This window comes from Pelecanus crispus, chromosome 2 (assembly GCF_030463565.1).
Source record: "Pelecanus crispus isolate bPelCri1 chromosome 2, bPelCri1.pri, whole genome shotgun sequence".
Taxonomy (NCBI): Eukaryota; Metazoa; Chordata; class Aves; order Pelecaniformes; family Pelecanidae; genus Pelecanus; species Pelecanus crispus.
This window is the reverse complement of record NC_134644.1, coordinates 73,719,581-73,732,856: the sequence shown is the minus strand read 5'-3', so window position 1 is coordinate 73,732,856 and position 13,276 is coordinate 73,719,581. Positions and strand designations below refer to the sequence as shown.

The 13,276-nt window shown below is 42.8% G+C and overlaps 1 protein-coding gene across 1 annotated transcript in view; it reads left to right on the top strand.

The window, feature by feature from the left end:
- Positions 1-1,334: 1,334 nt before the first annotated feature.
- Positions 1,335-13,276, top strand: part of RNF144B (ring finger protein 144B) — a 29,592-nt gene continuing 17,650 nt past the window's right edge. Inside the window, exons 1-2 of the mRNA XM_009478980.2 lie at positions 1,335-1,517; positions 12,583-12,687. Of these exons, the coding sequence (XP_009477255.1) occupies positions 1,353-1,517; positions 12,583-12,687 (270 nt within the window). The 5' untranslated portion in view covers positions 1,335-1,352. The remainder of the gene's footprint in view (positions 1,518-12,582; positions 12,688-13,276) is intronic.

The following is a 13,276-nucleotide window of genomic DNA, read 5'->3' as shown; positions in this document are numbered from 1 at the left end:
AGATTTTCCTGTGCCTTAAATGCTGCACTGAACCCCACTGTCTATTTTGAGGTGAATAAAATCTGCAAATTTGCTTTCCCTTGTTTCAGCTTAAGTATGAGGATATTCTCTTCAATTTCTCTTTTACCGTTACTGTGTAAGAAAGAGGGTCTTGAAATTTTTTGTGGTTATGGTGCAGTGTTTTCAAATGCTTAGGTCAGAAAACATTGCTTGTGAGCATGATGTTTTCATTTGTTGCTTCTCAAAGGATAGAAACTTCTTCCTCAAGCACTGCTGTGACATAATGTGTGGTGGAAACAGCTATTCTGAGCATACCCATGTCAAAGTGCTACTGCACTTAGTTCATGGTTCACAAACCTCAGTTAGATGCCTAAGAGCCCTATAAAATAGATGGAGGAGCTGGATGCCAGGGAGTGGGATGCACAAAAGCTACGGACCTGAGCAGGCAGCTGTCTGTCGTAGTCAAGGGAACACAGAAAAGAGGACAGCATGTGAAATACTCTTACTTGCTTGGATTTAAGCTCCAGCTGTGTATGAAGTAGGACATGCAATCTGAAATCCTCTCCTGGCTTTAGATGCTTTTGCCAGCCCTCTTGCAATGGACTGCCAGCTTGCTATCTCAGTGACAACTCAGTGAGAAGGTGGAGTTCATGCTACCCACCATTTACGTTAACAGGTTAAATGTTTGAAGTGCTTGCATAGGAAGTGGGAATCTGTGCTTGCTGTTGCCTTCCACTGCCCAGGAGAGCTCCTGAGCCACCAGACGGAGTGGAAAGTGGCAGTGGAGGCTCCCATTGAAACTGTGCAGGTGCAACAAAGACTGAAAGATTCATAGGGATGGGAGGGGTATGACTGAAACTCATTTGAAAGGGCAGAGTGATATGTATACGTACATTTGAACACATTTTTTTAATTAAGAATTTATTGTCCCAAGTCAGATCCCTGCTCCTAGGACTTTGGTGAGGGCTCTGACCACTATACTGTTTCATATAACAGAGGTAATGTCTCATCTGTGAATGCTGGGATTCTTTGGGTTGGTTTGGGTTTTTTTTGATTTGACGATAAGTGGCCTGACTGAGGTGCTTTGTGCCAGAAAGGTAAATATTCTCTGAAAACCCAATCCAGTTCAGGCCTTTTGGGGAGGTAGGCTCTCAGGCACCTTCTTGGTAAATTTTGAATGGCCCGATGTGTGAGACTGGCACCAAGATGCCAAAGTAGTACATTTGCGTGAGCAGGTGCTCTTACGGATCTGAGCTGTAAATTCTCAGGTCAATGAGAAGTGACTACATGGCTTGTGGGATGTTTCAGCTGTTGATTTCTCTTTTCAGGCTGAGTAGACCATTAATGAGCGGATGGGCTCTGCTGGGAAGACTTGTCCTCACACCATGACAGCTGACGAGTCAAAAGCTGGAGAGCTAGCTCTGGAGCCCCTGCTCACTTGCAAGCTATGCCTCTGTGAATATTCCTTGGATAAGATGACCACTCTTCAGGAATGCAGCTGCATCTTTTGTACATCGGTAAGACCTAGCAGTGCCTTTATGTGACAGGAACAGGGTGATGGGAGATAGAGAGAACTGAGATGGGGTTGCTTATCCTGTAGAAGAAGCGTGTGTTATCCATGCTGGTAGAGGATACTTTCCTAGAGAACTTCCGGTGTTAGTCTGTCTTGCCTCATTTAAAAGACTTCTCTGTCATTCTGCTTTTGATAATTCATAAGTCTAACAGACTAATAATAATAAATTCGAGTAGTAAATGGGGAAAAAAAGATGCATTTTAAGACTGTCAGAGAATATAGTCTGTATGTAATCTCAGTATTTATTTTTTCTGAAGCAAAATCCTGCAACATCGTGAACATTTTGTTTTGCCGTTATCATTTTCTGAGTACTCAGAGACCTTTTAAGTCTTGTATGTAATTTTTAAGGGCAGTAAGAAAACCTAAACAAAAATGAACCTTGGCCTACTGAACCTTTGCATCTGCAGTGTATGCTGCAGAGATGTTGCCCAGGTCACGCATTGCCTATGTTGTCAGTGAGGACTTTCTGTCCTGCAAATTCAGATCAAATAAAGCTGGTGGAAGTGATAAAGGCGGAGGCTGAGTGAGCTGATAAAAGCCCTACAGATATTAGTACCCTTCTGGTCTCTTTGTCAGCATGGGAAAATGGACCCAGCTTCTCTGGTGATTGTGACTTTGATGTACCTGACTAATGGATTTTGGAAACAGGTCACAAGCCACTGGAGGGTTGTTGGGGTTTTTAACTCCACAATAAATGTACTTGGTTTTATTTTTTAACAACAAATTGTGGGTGAGCATTAAGCAAGTACGTTTTAAGTTTTGCCCTTGGTTGTTTGAACTCATGGAAGAAATCTGATATTTGTGAAGCCAGCTTGAGTGAGAGTATCTTCGCTTACTCTGAATTCAGGGTAGCTTAAATGGGATAAGAATCTAGCTGTGTGTCTCAAGAAACTAGGGTAAGATTGCTTAATATGCATTTTCAGCCTGAACTTCATGAAGCTTGTTTTCCATACTGACTTCCACAAAACATTACCATATTTTAGTTTGTAACAAAAATTTTAAGAGAACATACCTAACAGGTAGGTATGAAGATACTGCTTTAAATTAAATACGTTTGGAGAAGTTGATACCTTTACAGTGGTCCCACTCTTCTCCAAGAATTCAGTGACTCTGATTTAGTATCATTAATGGCACATTAACCTCAGTTAGCTGGGCAGAGAGACCCTTTCGCCCCTGGGGAGGGGAGGACCGCTGAGGACTGTGCCAGGCAGAGCCAGGGCTCTCCACTCCTCCAGGGCACTGGCTAAAGGGAGAGGTCGGTGATGGCTGGGGATGTTGCTGTCCCCACCTGTCCCCCGTTGGTGCTGCAGCTGCCACCCCATACATACACCCGTTACCTGGCCGGTACCGGGAAGAGCATCCGCTCTGAGCTTGGCTCTCCAGCGCCATGACAGTGAAGTGGAAAGTACAGTCACAGTTGTTTGGCATCTGTGCAAACTTCACTGACTTTGTCTAAACCAAGAACCAGCCATGAGTGAGTGCTGAATGCAGCTGGGAGAAGCCTTTAGACATGCTCTATTTATTTCAGTGGGTGTAATATGTCTTGATTGTGCTCCATGCCTACCCTTTGTGCTTATGCTCCATGCCTACCTACCCTTTGTGCTTATGCACCATGTCTACCCTTTGTCTGGCTGTTGTTGCCTGTGTCTGAACATCCTCCCAATGGACGTGTCTGGGCTGATGCAACAGAGGCAGGTAGATCTTGCATCCTATAACAAAGGGGGCTCTGGAAACTTTTAACCTGCCTATATGGCTTTCTGTCTTGAATCCAGAGCAGTTTCTAGGAGGCTGTATGAATTGCACCTTTGGGCAGCCTCCAAAGAGCAGGGTCAGAAGCACCTTGCCACGGAGTGCCTCGGTGCCGGGACTTGCATGGGGGATTGCTCGGGGCACAGCCTGCAGTAGCTGCACTGGTATGCAATGCCCTAAATTTCCTCCCACCCATGCCAGGGCTTCTAGATACCGTCACGCTGCCCTTAAGACAAATACTGGGGTAAGAATGTCAACTGTGAGCTATGGGATCAAGCCCACATCAGTTTTTCAGCTAGCAATGCTTTCAGCTTGTATAGCTTATTCTTATTTTCTGTGTTAATTATATAGATCCAAGAGTAGTATTAAACTGGAAATAGAAAAGGTTTGACATGGACATAATAGGTTTGCTCTACTGTGAAACAGCTAGTTTTGCTAATTTTTTGCTCTATTACACGTGTGAGGTCTAACTGTAATGATGATTCTCCATCTATGACTTTTTCACTACAGCATTTTTGGCTGTGGAAATAATTGGAAATTGTTACAGTTTAGGCATCTGTGGGGGTGAGCTCATATCTCCTTTTCACTTGCAGCCTGTAAAATCAAGGAATTTAAATTAGTTAGAATTGTGTACAGCTATTTTTTCAGCTTAGAAACTCCTGTAATAAACATTATACCTCGTAAAAGCTGTATTCTAGCCAAAGTAAGTAAACTGTATTTAAGAAGGTGTATGTTTGCTTTTGGTGGAATGTTGCTAGTAAGACAGGAGTTTTTCAAATAGCTATAAACATTTTTACTCTCTCTGTTCAGAGAAGAAAAAGCAGATGGTTTGTAGAACACACTTGCCATCTTACTTGGTAGCCCAGTCAGGTCTGAAGAGGCATCAGCCTTGTATGTTTGTTGCACCTGGTGTAAGACTTCTGTGAAATGTGAGATAAAGCACACATTTACATAAACAAAGAATTTGGAAATGGCTATAGTTGTACCTGATGGCTTGGTTTCACTGTGTTTGGACTATATTAGTTTTGAATTAAAGACTGATCTATGAAGAGGGTTGGGAAGGGATGTGAGGTATATTTTATCTGCAAAAGTTTGAGAGGACTGCACTTTATATTATTCAGGTAATTTCCTATACCTATAAAACCTTTGCAGATTGCCATGCTGTGGTGCACGGTCTTTAGTGCACTTTATCTGGGTCCAAAGCAAACTAATATTAATTATATCCTGATTGATACACTTACAAAATTATATTTTGAATATTACACTTATTTCTAGTAAATTTTCCTACTTGTTTGTGTCCTTTGCTCTTCTCCTTTCTCTCCCAGATAGCTCCAGCGGTGCCTCATTCAGGCAAGACTCAGGAGTGCTCGGTCGGGGTAGTGCCAGAAATGGACTGGCCAACCTCCCTGCTTTGCCTTTGGAGGGGGCAGTGGGTGTTGCCCAGGCTTTGGCACTCATTAAACTGGCAAGAAAGTATACATCTTGGAGACTCCAGCCTTTTCAAAACCTGGCTGAAACTGGGAAAACAGCTGGGAGAGATGATGAGTGGTGTGATCGTGTGCTCCTCATTTTCTCTTGCTAGAAATGCCCTGGTAGCTGGCACAGCATAAATTATTCTTTGGAAGCAGTAGTGAGGAGTGCAGGACTACCAGTAATACTGGAAATACTAAGGGCCCTATGGAAGACTCGGTGCGAGTCTGTAGCCTGTAAACAGTCATGGACGTGAGGTTTTACCAGGTGTGGTAAGATTGCCCTGGTGGCAGTGGTGACAGAAGGGAACCAGTGCAGTGCTGTCATGGAAGATGTGGTTTTGGGGGTCATTAAAAAAGCTGGTGTCAGCTTCTTCCCCACATGCCAATTCTGTTTGGGTTTGCCTTCCCTCTTTTCCCCCCTCCTCCTAAGCATTTCAGAGTCCTGACAAGAGCCAGGTGAGTAATAATGGCATTGCTGCTATTTACATCAAGCAGCATCTTATATCCATCTTGTGTGTTATTTACTCGAACAGCATTTGAGATGCCTAAGACAACATGCAACAAACTCTGAAAACAGGAGATACTTTCATGTATTTGCTTCTGTGTTGTCAGCACATGTTTATGCAGAACTAGTGTGATTCACCCTTCTTTTTTTCCAAGCAAATTCTTTGTTGGGTCTTGTACTTCTGAGAAGTGTGTGAGGTAACTGGGTTACAAAATGTGCAAAACAAATGCCATGATGATCCACCAGTTTGTTATTCTGGTGCACACAATACTGTCTAAATGAGATTAAACTTCATGCAACCTTAAAAGGAGAAGTCAGTGTGCAGTGTTGGATAGAAGCGCAGGTAGCTTCTCTGCTGTCTTGGCTATTCTACAAGTAGAAGGTGATCCGAAGGCATTTGGGAGAACAAGATTTTCTGCTGTAGCTATGTGTGACAGCAAGGCCAGGGCTAGACATGGGTGAAAAAGGCTCTTTGGCTGCTGTTGACAGCCTGGTGCCCTGGGCAGCTGCCTGCCTGGCAAGTCAGGGCCTTGGGAGGCTGCAGCCTCCAAGAGAGGGGCTTGCATGCTGCTGCCAGCTACTTTTGCTAGAGGGGAAGGGGAAACCCTTCCAGAAACAGGAGTTTCTCTGTTGCACTTCACCAGCTGGATACTCTAAGGCTCCTCTGCTTTTCTTAATCTTTGTAAGAGCAGCTGTGCGTTGCTCTGCCTCCTTCAGGTGGCTAAATATTGACATGTTGTCCTTAGTGCTGTGAAGCCTCAGATCGCTTGTGCAGGGGAGCACTGGAGGACTGGAGACATACTGATGTGAAGGATCAGCATCATCAGCAAAAAACATGGGCAGAAAAGCCTGACAGCAGAGGAGCTGAGTAGATCAAAGCAAGGAGGAGGCAGATGACAAAGTGTGTGGGATGCCTGCTAAATGGAGCAAATGTACGTGAATACTCCAGTGAAAGGCTACTTAGTAAAACTTATGAGTAAGGGAAAATTTGGATTTGCCTTCATCTAGCCAACACTGGGTTTTAGTCTCTCTTCTGTTTCTTTGTGCTAATTTTCAAGAAGGGGTTTGGTCCCCTTTTCTTCCTCCTCTTTCCCCCATCCTAGGAGACACCTGCATGTGCTCACGGCTGCACCAGAACACTACCTTCTCTTCCTAAATAGACCTTATGCTGCAATGCCCCACTTACTTTATATAAAGCTCACCTCAGGTTGTTTTCCGCTTCCACCCACAGGTAGCAAGCTGTCAAGTTTTGAACATTTTGGATTCTTTTTTCCCAGCTTGACAGTTGAAATGTTTCAGAATAGCTTTGTTTTAAAGTTATAAAAAAAGAAAATTCCCACACCTGATAATATTGGCACTGAACACATAGCACTTTTATAGTAATTTAGATGGTTTAAGGACTTCTTGCATGCATTTCTGTGCAGAGTCACACCAAAGGCAGCGTTAGTAGGGGTACCAACAGCATAAAATGTACCCATTGTCTTTTGATGGATGCTGCTATTCGTGAAGATGGGGTTACATGTTTCTGAAGTCAGTAGAGGTCGCAGCATCTGGGTGGTGGCCAAGGGAAGACAGGTGAGGAAGAGGGAACTAATATATTCAATCACAGCACCACATTGGTGAAGTTGGTGTTATCTCCATTTAATAAATGAAGAAACAGATGTGTAGCATTTGACAGGAAAATAGGCCAGCCCTTTCTGTTTCTTTCTTCTTCCTAGCCCATCTCTCCATCTTTCATAACAAGCTACCTGTTCAATTTTGTCACATCACATATGTTGTCTCCTTTTATGCTTTTGCATCCAAACCAATGAAGCTGCATTTAGGGAGCTGAAGAGCTGCATGCAGATGGGAGATGAGCAAGGTAATGGGACATGTCAAGGTACTTGAAAAAGCAATATGTAGGAATGATTGAGATTCATCTTTTGTCTCTGGTATGGAGATTATCTGAAAAAGGCTTTGAATAGAAACATAAGATTTCACAGTGAGAGGGATATAGTGCCTTTGTCACATCATTACCTAGCAACACAATACTGAAATTATACTTTGAAATCATTTTTATGTTAAAATGCAGAACTGTTGTGGTCCCTTTGCAGATTAATACATTGCCAAACAGAATTTTTTTTAAATTTTGGTCAGTACATTAAAAATCCCCTCCATACAACATGCTTTGTGGAAAAAAAAAGTTTAAGTTAAGACCAGCATGTAGGAGAAGTGTTGAAATGAAGAATCCATGAATAGCCTGAACAGAATTTTCTATTCCTGGGGCTCACAGCTGACCATAGGAAACACTTTTGAAGATTAGAGGAAGTGTTTATTACTGAAAAAAGTACTTTTTATGTTACTAGTTTGTGCATTGCTGGATTGGGCTTTTCAGTGCTTTTTTAAAGAGTCTTCCCTCATGTTACAACATACACTTTCAGCAAAGCCTTAGCTCCAGGAGAGAAGTGTGTACTTGGGGCGTATGTAAATATTTGCCTAAATTGTAATCTTTCTTACAAGTCCTGCAAGATAAAAAAAAAAAAATGTATGTATGTTGCATGTACTATGGTAATTTGATCCAGGTATTTTACAGGCCTTAACTTACTAGATACTCATGAGTAGCCTTTTGTGAAGTAGGTAAACGGATATTGACCTTATTTTATTAAATAGAAGCAGGTGATGGCCTGAAAGACAAAAACGGCATAAAAGGAAAAAAGAATTATTGCCCCAAAATGCTTAGACAGCAAATTATTTGAAAAAGGTCGCATTATACATTATGAATCTCAGGCAGAGAAAAAATTACTTGTAGTACTCTTTCCACTGAAGTTGGCAGTAGTCCCCCAGGAGCAAAACGTACTTTTTCAAAGTTAGATCAGCACCGAAACCTTCTGTTAGGTGTACTGAGTTTTACTGGTGGAATTACATTATCACATTTGAATTGATCGCTTTTGCTTGATTTCATGAGGATTTTGTGATGTATCCCAGAACACAGATACGTACATGGTATAGTTGCTCAGGGGGGAAAATCTGAGTAAACGGAATGTAACTGATTAGGGTACACTTGCAGGTATGGAAGTTAAAATTCCTTGGGTTGGTGTCTGCCATTTATTTGAAGGGTGAACATAATGGAGCCAAACCTCCAATTTCATCTGCATTCAGCAGGATTCAAACCTGTTCAGCAAGACCTCAGCAGGTTTTTAGTCTGTTGCCTCAACCATTCTGCCTTGACTATGTGATGCATTCGTGGAAACCTCGCTGTGCTGGTAGGAAGGTCACTGCTGATGACTTGCTCTGGCCCATGGAGAGTAAGACGATGGTATACCTGTTATTGTAAGCCACAGGTCCTGTGGTGCGGCCTCTGCAGCCACTGACTGCTCTCCGTGCACGCTGCCGGAAACTGGTGGGGGAGTGTAGCCCAAGGGCATTGAGACCTGGTGATTTCTTGAATGTCAGCATTAAGATCCTTTCAAGGAAGTCTAATACCACAAAAGGCTGAGTATCTTGATCTTACCTTCACTTTGTAGAGCAATTAAGTATCATAGGTAGTGTGTGCAGTTTTCCTAACTGAGACGCTGCTGATTTTTGTAGACAAAATAAATGGTAAGTCTTAACATTTTATGTCTGTATAATGTATTCTCCATAGTGTGGGAGGACATACTGCTGATAAGGTCAGTCATGATTCATTATACAGACATCGAATCCTCTTTTCATCACATTTGCAGCTTGTACATCTTTTCAGATGCTTTTATTTGCCACTTTTCAAGTAAGTAGCTAAATTAGTAGCTGAGCTGTAAATAATAGTAAAACCCCTCTAAAAACAGCCTTACTGTCAAAGTGAAGGCATATTTTAAAATTCTAGTGATTTTCCACTGTCTCTTCTTTGCTGCTAACTTGTGAAAGAGGGAACAAGAAGTTCACATCTTCATTCATGTACAGACTTAGGTAAAAAGCTTACTCCTTCAGTGGTAAATGTTAAATGCTTCCTTTGAGTTTCCCCAGCACCTTTAAGTCCTCCCATCAGCTTCTTGAATTGCACCCACACACCTTCTCCAAGCACAGAAAATCAAGGCAAAAGATTTAATATCTATAAAAATTATTTAACAGGGAGGTTTTCTGTGAAACATTTGAAGATCCATCGCACTGCACAGACCTATTATAAAATCTCTCTAAGTCAACCTCTGAAAGCACAGCACCCTCTAAAAGTATCACAGAAGGCTCTGGTTGCTCACCTATCCTCCCCTACAACCAAGCAGCGAGCTAGAAGAGAAGGAGAATCCAGATGCATTAGCAATCCTCAGAAATCTCTGTGCTGCTGGATTGGTAACCCTAATGATTTAGATACTGCATATCAAAACAGATTGCAAAATCCATACTGTGGATCGAAGCTCCTTAAAAGCTTCGTGCCCATCCTTGCATGGAAGGGTAATTGTCAGCAGTCTGAGCTTCTGTCCTGGAAGTCTAAATTAAGAACAAGCCTCTGGGCTGCTGCTAGGCCTGCAGTAACTTCTCAGGCTTTGTCCTCCCTCTGTAACCATCTGACCTGAGCTGCCCCCAGAATACAAATCCACTGTACCATGCTGTCAAAACAAATTACTAAGTATTGGGCAGCACCACAGAGGTGACAGAAGCCAGGATCTTAGCGAAAGTAAAAGGTTGCTCTCCCGTGCTTGTTGAGGAATTAAGGCAAGCTAAATGCTTCGGCAGGAGGCAAACATTCCCCCTTCCCCAAATGCTGCCCTGAGACTTGATCCAGAAAGTAATCAGGTCTCCCATGAGGAGAGGGAGTGAGATGTTAGGAGGCTCTGCTGGAGCATCACCCACGTACCTAAGAAGTGCATCCAACACACTGCAGTGCGTGCAGGCTTTGGGGGAGTCGGCGGGCAGAATTTTCTGTTTGCATCGGTCATGGTGAAGGCTGGGTGCAGGCACAAACCAGGGAGGGAATTTGTGCAGGGAGTGAGCACTCGATACCCTGTTTCTCCTGTGATATCATCTGAAGCATGTGGGCAATGCCAGGCGCTTAATGAATGTGGGGCTGCAGGAGCAGGTCACCCACAGTCTCCATCCACATCAGTAATGACGCTGGGAGCCACCCTGGGCTCTGGGGACACTTTTTTTGGCTCTCCCTGTGCTGCCTGCTGCCACTGCCCAGACTGTGGTGGCAGCAGATGTAGGCAGGGCCCCAGCAGCTCCGGTATCTCTAGGGTACCTGCTCCCAGGCACCACCATGGTTATGTATCTGCTTCTGCTTACTGCTCCGTAGAGGAGCTGTGTGTGCTAAGTGGGGTGATTTGATCCGGTGGTTAAACTGACTTTTTATAAGCACTGTGCCTAGATGCCTTTGGGAGAGGTGGGCGAGGAGATGGGACAGGGCACTGAGACTGCTGTTTGAATAGTAAAAGAATAGCTCATGGTTAAATCTGGGCTGATATTCCCTAGGGAGCTAATACTGCCTTCAGTTACTGACATGATTTCTTTTTTGCTCTTCACCTGTGAGTATCTCCCTCACCTCCCACATACTACTTGCACCATCAATTCTTTGCAGCCTGCTCTGCTGCTTTCTTGTAGGGGTGTGTGCTGGATCTGAATCTATTAGTGCTTAATGAGCTAGATATTTAAAAGTTACCATTTAGGTTATACTCCTACATTCTTCTAAATGAATATGCTTCAAATATTTACAAATCAAAAATAAGCTCATTTAAAATGCCACTAAGTTAAGCTGATTCTACTTGCTTGAACTAATATCTCTGTATAGTTCATCAGAATTAACCAAAACATGTGGACATGGACATTTCAGTAGAGACAGACAGAATAATAAGAAAACCTCATTTCCATTTGTAAAAGTCCTAATTACCCTGACATTTGAGAGGGTACCAGTTTTCCAATAAAAATACAATAAAAATTAGGAAATTTCTTTAATCAGATCACAATATGCAAGGCCTTCTCAGACCAGTACAAACTAATGTAGACTTGAATGTTAAATGCCTACAAATACTGGAAAAATGGTTTGTGAAGGGTCCTGGGGCTTTACCAGAGCTGATGCGCTGAAAGGCTGTGATTTCCCCATAACCCACCTAGTAGCTTTTGAACTCAGTGCCTGTTCCAAAAGTTGGCAGAGAGACGGAGGTCTCAAAGACCTTACGCTTTGACATATGTCTTGAAAATTGATGGGGCAATAAGGGAAGAGGCCAGCAGTACTGAGGAGCAGGAGCAGAGGTTTATCATGTGGGCATGAAATACAAATCTGTAGGGAACAAAGCTGCATTAGGCCTGCTGCTTGTAAAATATGTTGGTTTTTGTTTACAATAAACTATGCAGGCTGATACCAAAATCTGCCAGAAGTCCATGTTTTGTTATTTTGTTAGCAGTGATTTGCCATTTATTGTATGCTTTGTCATTATTTTGAGGAGACTCGATTGTTTTGTTTGATTTAGAAGTGAGCTCACTTACTTAACTGTGCAGTTCGGAGATACAATTCAAGCACTGTTCTTTGGTCCATTGTGCCAGTTTTGATTCTGTTGAAGACTCTATAATATGTGTTAAGAAGACAAGCTGACTATATTTGAAACTGGCATGCCAAATAAAATGTGGGGAGAACAGAGGGCTTTTACTCCTTGGAGGGGGGAGGCCTGCCATTTTTGTGTAATGAAACAATTTGGAAACATTCATAAGGCAGCCTCCGTGCTGGAAATGGACTTTGAACTCCTGCTCAATAGACTAGAGGCTGATGATAAATCATGGTAAACCATGAAATTACCTGATCTGTGGGGGGGTGATGGGGGGTGGGGAGAACTGATAGCTGCACATCTTCTAGGGCAGATTATAACCTCCTAACCAGGTAATAAATCCCCTTCCCCTTTTATGCAGCTGAGAACAGTAGTCTCTTTCTTGTAAATGAGGTCTCCTACAATGGAGGCTGCTGGCTGAGAGTCTGAATTAAGAACACAGGAGGACAGACAAAAGAGCAAAGCCTGTTTAATTAGGATGAAAGATACTGCCTCCCCCAATCCTCCAATCCCAGTTTAGCAGAGCGTAGGGGTTGTTAGCACTGAAAGGTCTGCCTTGCTGACTTGGGTAAATGCAATGCTCAGCAGATGAAGTCATGAATAATTAATTGTTCTTTGTTGCATTCTTTCCAATGTAATGACTTGTAGCATTCGTGCTTATAATAATTGATGTTTTCTGTGTGCAGGAGCTTCAGGACAGCCAATTAAGGCAGTGGAGGTGTGCAGCATCTCTAGCATCTGTGTGTTACCAACATGTGGGCTATAACTTTTTTTTTTCTTTTCTTTACTTGTTTCTAGTGCCTAAAACAGTACATGCAGCTGGCAATTCAAGAAGGCTGTGGTTCTCCTATCACGTGTCCAGACATAGTATGCTTGAACCATGGGACCCTGCAAGAAGCAGAGGTATCAACACTTTTTTCTTTCTCTTTTTTAAACATAAACCCCCCAAACTTCTCTATCTACATAATAAGTATGATCATGCACTTTTTCCTCCCTTTGATTACCTTTAATGAGCTTTTGGCAAGAAGCCTGACTGACAAGAGGAATTAGAAATAAGCAGATGTTTTTCAAGAGTTTTGCTCCTTTTTCCCCTCCCTCTGTGCCTTGAGGAAAGGCTTACTTGGCATCCGGACAACCTCTGAATTACCCATGCAGGTGACTCAACCAGAATACCCTGTATCCCAGAATTGCTGAGCCTCCATTAGTAAGTATTGTCAGTTAAATCAGATTTGATTTGACTGCAAACGCTGAAATTCTTGCACCTCACTTAACCCAAGAGCAAGAACTCAAACTGATGGTACACAAGGCCAGTATTTCTTCGTGCTTGCTTATATTGGGCTGCAACAACCAATTTGCAGCCCAGTATAAACATGCAAGACTCTGTATAGTTATATGGAAAGAAAGGTATCTTGCACAGAACTGATGGAAGTAGGTCTTAAGAGATATGAGAAGTGTCTTCATTCCCAAGGCAGAGATGGGAGAGGTTGAGAGC